This window comes from Quercus robur, chromosome 3 (assembly GCF_932294415.1).
Source record: "Quercus robur chromosome 3, dhQueRobu3.1, whole genome shotgun sequence".
Lineage (NCBI taxonomy): Eukaryota > Viridiplantae > Streptophyta > Magnoliopsida > Fagales > Fagaceae > Quercus > Quercus robur.
The window spans coordinates 68,813,387-68,820,949 of record NC_065536.1 but is presented as its reverse complement, the minus strand read 5'-3'; the positions used below and the strand labels follow the sequence as shown (position 1 = coordinate 68,820,949).

Below are 7,563 nucleotides of genomic sequence, written 5' to 3'. Positions count from 1 at the left end.
ATAATATAGAAATTCTACTCTAACCTAATCTAAATGTATATAAATTTTTCGTTTTAGAGGTTAGATCTTGATGTGATAACAATTGTCTTCTACCCAAAGCAACAGGTTGTGGGTTCGAACCAGGAATTAATCTCTTAAAAAGAAAAAGAATTGATGGTAAGAGTGCCTACCAATCATCTCTCCCAAACACTACAAAATAGGGAGCTTTGGAGACTTAATACAACCTTTATACGCCAACTCTCAAAAAGAAAAGGAAAAAGAAACAATCCAAACTTCCTACATTCTTGATCAAATTCTATAATTTTTTGAACTTTCACAAAGGGTATGTTAGTTATTAAATATCTGAGTCACTCTTATTACTTGGAATTGGAAGCTCTCTTTCCCAGAAGACATAAGGAATTTCAGATAGCAAAATTTGACTTTCATAGATGAACATGTTGACCATATTGCTGTTTTTATCAAAGGCAAGCAGGTAAAGTAATTCTAAAATATTTTATATTGAGTTGATTTGAAAGTGGGAAATTGAGTTTATATCATAACATACTTTGCTTAGTTGAGTGTAAATGTGTCTACCAATTAATTATTAAAAAAAAAAAAATGTGTCTACCAATTGTTTAATAATTGATTAATTATTACAAATTCTACGATTCCAATATTCATGTCATTTTCTTGTAATATTCTTATTACTTCCCAGGTTAATTACACTATAACTACAGTTATTTTGAGTTCAAAATCGATTTGTCAACCTATGATTTAGAAAGGTTCGTTTTAGCCCCTCAAGGTTTTCATAAACCTAAAGTAGTGTTATGATTGTAATGAGGTTGCTATTTTGTTATCTAGACTTAACTTTACTTTTCAAAGAATGTTATTCAGAGGTGGAGATTTAAGATTTTGTAACAATTTTATACTTCTTTTTAATTAAAAGTTTGAGTAAAGTTTAATTTTTTAAATTATAAATTGTTAAATCAAATTCGATCCAATCACAAGTCAGTAACATGCAATTATCAATTTTAATTGTTTTAATTTTAAGTTTGTTTTTATAATTATCAAGAGTTTTATAGTTCAATTAATTGACATATCTTGAAGTTTCCAATCCAAAGTTCAATATCCATCTTTCCCCAACTATCGACCCAATTATAAAAATAAAAAAGTACTGTATTTTCTGTAACTATTTGTTAGCTAGGTTAATTATAGCAGAGCCAAGTTAATTGCTAAAGCCCATATTCGTACTTGTTCCCTGAAAATAAGGACAGAGAGTAATCAGTAGTATTTTATTTTTTGAAACAAGAGTAATCAGTATTGTGATCCTCACTCACCCATATTCACATCCCAATACTATGTTGCTCTATGACTGTGACCCTCTTAAAGACTTCTCTTTCCCATGCGCATGAAGAATCGTAAAAGACGCAGCACAATGTTGAGAAAGTTCAATATATAGGCTTCAAAATTAAACAATTTGTCTAAGTGAACCGAACCAGCGTATTGACTCATGGGGTATTGTATTGATCATTCATGAGCATGAAATGAACGAGGAGACACTTCAAAGAAACTAATGTTTTTCTTTATTTTCTCCTAATTAAAGCTTATCACACTTGGAGTAGTATATAAAGAAGAAGCCTCATAGATTAGTAACATTCAAGTACGGAGAGAGAACTTATACCAATCCAACGAAGGACTTCATAACTGGTATATTTGCTTTGACCTTTTTGCGTTTTGTATTTGTTTACTTCTCTATTTTTGTTTATATATATATATATATATTACCAAATAAAACTAATTTTGTATTTATGTGCTTGATATGTACGGGGGGCCATGGAAGAAAATGCTTGTGAATATAGTATATAGGCTTATTTTCATTCAATATAACAATATCGCACAATTTCCGACCAAGAAAGATACTTGCAAAAGTACGTGAGATAGTTTAGGCACCCCCCATAGTAAGACACACAAACACAGTCCTCTAGGACACCCACTGAAATGAAGTTGGAATGAACGCTTACGGTCCGCTAATTCCTAACTGGTATATTTGCTTTGACCTTTTTGCGTTTTGTATTTGTTTACTTCTCTATTTTTGTTTATATATATATATATATATTACCAAATAAAACTAATTTTGTATTTATGTGCTTGATATGTACGGGGGGCCATGGAAGAAAATGCTTGTGAATATAGTATATAGGCTTATTTTCATTCAATATAACAATATCGCACAATTTCCGACCAAGAAAGATACTTGCAAAAGTACGTGAGATAGTTTAGGCACCCCCCATAGTAAGACACACAAACACAGTCCTCTAGGACACCCACTGAAATGAAGTTGGAATGAACGCTTACGGTCCGCTAATTCCTATGTTCTATATATAGTTTCCATAACAACTCTGTGGTCCAATCCATAATGGTTTATTTAGTGATTCCAGGCAATTAACTTGGTATGTCTAATAACAATTGCCCGTTTTCCACAGACTAGATATGGAACTGCATGTGCTTGTTGTGTAGAAACTAAAGGAATAAAGAAAAGGAACGTTGGCCATCTCTGTATTAAACCGATCAGGGCAAGTTATGAGGGCGTGTTCTTCAACTTATTTCCATTATAGTCACAAGTTTCACATATAAGTACATGTCAACGAAGATTACTTAGCCTAAAACAATGAAACTAGCTAGCTAATGAAGGAGTAAAAAATGAATAGAAAAGCATGCATGGGGCCTTGGAGCTAGCCTTGGACTTTGCCAACCTCGGTGTTCCAAGCAAACCTTTTCTCGTTGATTGCATGGCGGCAGACAGGCGCAAAACACACTCATCTTCTATTCCACGATACCGAATGTAGCACATCAATAAGATTTTTTCTCTCTCTAGAACCATTGATCATGCGAAATATCAGTTTATCATATTATTCTTTTCATTTAAATTACATTGAGATTCTCGAATTGGCAATCCAACTGACACATCGTGCTTTTATATTAGTGTGATTGTACCTATTTGTAATTAATAACCAATCATTTTTAAAATATATATATACATGGAAAAGCAGGTGGATGTTGGAACAATAGTCCTAGCAAGCTTTGACTTGTGTTAATTCCTATATTTGACTAGGGAACTAAGTGCCTGTAATTCTCTATAAAGCTCAAATCCTGCTTCAGTTAATCCTCTCTGCTACATTTTGAAACTAGGAAACATACATATACAAAGAAGAAAATTAAGAGAGAGACAGATGACGCCTACAAAGTTCGGATGCCTTTTGTTTGTACTTCTCAGTACTTCATTGCTCTCCTTGGCACATTCAACCATAGGTATTAAGTTTGACTTCTTACTTTTTCATATTTATATGTATTTTCGTGTATACAATGAAATTTTTAGCAGCTTTATCTAAGTGAAAATTTTTATTTTTTTTCTTCTTCAAAGATGATAATGCAGCCACGGAACTAATTGCTGGTACAAGTTCAAAGGTAATTAGATATTTTGATAGGTATGTTGTTTTGCATATTATTAGTCTCTAGGTTTCATTCTTTGCTTAAATTTGATTAAAGGTTTCATGTATTTATCAGGTACTTCTCGGTGAGTTTAAGGCTGCAACTGCTTCCACCAATATTTTAGGAATCAGGGGAAGGAAAATGGCGATTGCCAATGTCATGAAGCCGGAAAAGAAAAATGAGCATGATGCAGTTGGAGGGACCTCAATGATTTCAAGTTCAAACCAAGTTGCTGGGAAATGTGGGGGTGAAGAGAACAATGGCTCAAATTTTGAATGTAAGAAAAGCTTTAGTCATTTTTCTGAAGGGGTTGATGAGGCAGGTGTTATAGCTTTCAATGCTGATTACCATGCCCCAAAGCACCACCCACCTAAGAATAACTAATGAAAAATCAGTTAGCAGAGAAAAAAAAAGGAAAAATGAAAAATTAGTAATTATTGTTAATGAATAAAGTATGTCATTTGGTATTTCTCTTCTCTATTGTTCTTTTATAAATTCGTCTAGTTAATTTTTAAGTACTTGTATGTATAAGTGTTGCGAATAGTTCTCACAGATGAATTTTGTGATGATAATATGGGGTGATTTGACTGATGCAAAATGATGCAGTTCTGTGTTTGATAATTATTTCAAGATTAAGATCTATTTATCTCACTATTAGTTTCCTTGTGTACGAAGATATGAAACACTTGATCTATTAGACTATTAGTTTCCTTGTGAAACTTTGTTGCTGTTGCTTTAGCTAAGAAAGCTAGTTCTGTTGTCGGCTCGCAAGGTTTGGTTGGGAGACCTTCTTGCTGACATTGCTCCTCTTTTGTTTTGTGATGTTCATTGATTTCGTTTTTTGAATAAATTCCCAGGCGGTCTGGTATATCAAAAAAAAAAAAAAAAAAAATTACATAACCAAAAGTTTTGTTTCCTTGTTTCAAATTTCTTTATATATATGCGACATTTCTCAAAAAAAAAAAAAAAGTTTTGGTTTTCGGTTGATTCCTACTTGTAGTGGCGGATTTCGAATTTTCCTTTAATGGTTACAAGTTGAACTAGTAAAGTTTAAATTTACTTTGAAAATATTTTATGCCCCAAAATGAAGTATTATGAAATTATGATATCTAAGAAATTCATTATCCAAAATTAAATATTTAAACCTCGGAAGAATCAATTTTAATACCGTATATCAAATTCAAATTATCAATTGCAATTTAACTAAATAATAATGAGTGAAAAGCCTTGTACCATAATTGTTCATATTAATAATTATATCTCCCAAGTTTTGAGATTGTGACTACATGCAATAGTTGCACTTGCATGAGATACATTATCTTTACCATGTAGCGGATTAAAATGGAATGATAGGAAAGTTTGTTTCTATATAAGAAGTATATATTTTTTAGATATAGTGAAATTTAAACCTCCTATATATAGCGTCCACTCTATAATAATTGTTTTTATCATCATGTTAGAAGACACCAAGATTTGTTTGTTTGTTTGTTTTTGATGAGAAATGACTGAAATTTTTTTCAAAAGACTAAGAAACAGAAATATCCAAATACAAGCCAGGCAAACTAACAAACAACAAAAAAAAAAAAAACAATTTAGTTTTTTTTAGGAAGAATTTGAATCTCAAATATCTTATTCATTGATAAAAAAAAACTTTATTGGTTGTTGTAAGTGGTAATTGTTAAATATAAAAAATGAGAAAAGACATCTCTACCTACTTACATATTTTTTTTAAGAAGACCTGCCTACATTATTGATATCCCTGTATTTTAGCTAAAAAAAGAACAATATAGGAGTTATAAAATATACTTGCTGTAATGGTGTTCTCCAACGTAACAAAAGATAGACATGTTATTCGAATTTTATGTATCATTTATGAGCAATGCTACCACTCACAACTCGCCACATCGTGAGTTGTCTTGCAAGTAGTTAGTAGTACACAACTTGCGGCGTAGCAAGTTGTGGTCAAAGTTGTGTAAAATGGTATGGTCCTAGTATTGCTCATCATATATTGTGCAACATTTGCAATGTCGCTTGTCATATTATAACCCTATGATTTTAAAAAATGATTTTTTTTTTCTTTCAGTTTTCACTCCCAACCTGACGATCTAATTTAACATCCTTATTTAGCGTGTATGCAAGGTCAGGTTGGAGGGATTTTCAACCAAATCCACTAATGTCAAGTTGAGAAATTTCTAATCCAACCAATGGTGAGTTGATTTAGGATGAGTTTGTTTTAGCTTTTTGAAACTATGCTTTTTGAAAAATTGACAGTTTTAAAAAGTGCGGTATGAAATTAAATTTTTTATTTAAAGTAGAGCGTTCGGTAAAAGTTGTCATTTTTTTTTTAAGCTGAGTGTTTAGCTAGCACTTATAAAAGCGGATGTTTAAGTTATAAATTACCAAAAAATGATATATATATATATATATTGATACAAAGTAGAAATTCTACTCTAGCCTAATCTAAGTGTATATGTATGTGAATCTCCTTCTTGGAGACTTGAACTCTAGCCTTGTTCCCCACACCCCACAAGCACTTATACTTGTGGGGTGACCATTGCACCAAGAGTGTGTAGTGGTATGTGTGTCTCGAGGTAACATCTAGGTAAAATTGGAATTTCAAAATAAAAACAAGGGTAGTTTAGGGATAGTACTTAAAATGACCAAAGGTAACATTTATAAACCATATGGCGTTTTCGCATCGTAGCTCCAAGGGTCCAATACAAAAAATCAAGAAAAGAAATTTCTTTTTTGGGCCCAAAATGCAACATCCAAAAGTCTTACCAAACACCCCCCAAAAAAAAAAAAAAATCACAGTTTGAAAAAGCAATTGTGACTTTTTGCCCCAAAAAGCTGAACCAAACGGGCACTTAGTGATCATGGTGGTGCATAACATCAATCTCGTGCATTGGTCTAGTGCTCCATCGAGATATGGTTGTCACTTGAGTCTGATGGCTAAATTTGGTGCTCTAGCAAGATCAACCTTCCATTCGGCGACTTGGCAGTGGTGTGTGTGTATGTTTAAATGAGTTTCTAGTGTGGCGTTTGTGTTTTTGGTTGTGCTCTTGTTTCCAGAGATAAAATTCATTGTTTTTGAAAAGGATGAAATGACAAAAAAAAAAAAAAAGATGTGTGTGTGTGTGTGTAAATGAGTTTCTAGTGCGGCGTTTGTGTTTTTGGTTGTGTTTTTGTTTGCTGAGAGAACATTCATTGTTTTTGGAAAGGATGGGATGAGAAAAAAAAATGATAAATAATTGAGAGATAAAATAAAATAGAAATAAAATAATGATAGTGTATTGAGTTTGGTATAGTTGTATGTGAATAGTAGATTACCTAGCTATTTGGCTAAAAATGTACTGAGCTTGATATGAATGCTCTAAGACCTTATCTTGGGTTTATCGGCCCTTTATTCTTCATTTCTTGTATCATTTTATTAAATAAACTAGGGTTCAAATCCTTTCTCCCCAACTATTAAATTATAAATAAATAAAAAACCAACGAGATGAGATAATAATTTTTGGAATATTAATTAAAGAGTTAACTCATCTCATCTATTTATCTCTTTTTCTATTATTTAAATAATTTGATGGTTACACTTACAATAGAGGATGAGGGATTTGAAACATAAATGTCTCCATTGAAAGCATGCAGAAGATGTCAACCAATTGAGTTTTAAGGCTGTTAGCATCCATTTATCTTTTTGGGATAAATAATACAATAATTTATTTGAAAGAAGCATGACCTATAGAATAGAAAATTTTTAATTTTGGGATTATAAATTCATGTATAATTAACTATGCCACTAGATGTAATGTAAGGCACTCTAAGATTTTCAAAATCAAACTTCAGGGAATGATAGAAATTTAGATACATATGCAAGATGCATGAGACGTCTTCCTATGCATTTTCTTCTTATTGACATTCATATAGTCCATGGAAGAATTATTGTCGTGAGAAGCAATAAATACTAAAAGCATTAGAAACTGGTGTGCTAAAAAAATGCTTCTTAGCACAACAAAATGCTACTTTAATAGACTTTCATAATTCACCATATATCTCATTTCTTATTTTAAAACATCACTCATAAAAATAACCTAA

The 7,563-nt window shown here is 31.8% G+C and overlaps 1 protein-coding gene across 1 annotated transcript; it reads left to right on the top strand.

Annotated features, from left to right (window-relative positions):
• Window positions 1–3,133: 3,133 nt before the first annotated feature.
• Window positions 3,134–3,934, top strand: LOC126716466 (uncharacterized). Its single transcript, XM_050417293.1, has 3 exons — window positions 3,134–3,288; window positions 3,401–3,444; window positions 3,544–3,934. Exons 1-3 carry the CDS (start codon window positions 3,210–3,212, stop codon window positions 3,850–3,852), a joined length of 432 nt encoding a protein of 143 aa, XP_050273250.1. The 5' UTR covers window positions 3,134–3,209; the 3' UTR covers window positions 3,853–3,934.
• The last annotated feature ends 3,629 nt before the right edge of the window (window positions 3,935–7,563 follow it).

Coding starts and splice junctions, on each gene's coding strand:
- LOC126716466 (XM_050417293.1), top strand. CDS start 3,210: ATGACGCCTACAAAGTTCGGATGCCTTTTGTTTGTACTTCTCAGTACT. Junction 3,289..3,400: donor CTTGGCACATTCAACCATAG/GTATTAAGTTTG, acceptor TCTTCTTCAAAG/ATGATAATGCAGCCACGGAA. Junction 3,445..3,543: donor TTGCTGGTACAAGTTCAAAG/GTAATTAGATAT, acceptor TGTATTTATCAG/GTACTTCTCGGTGAGTTTAA.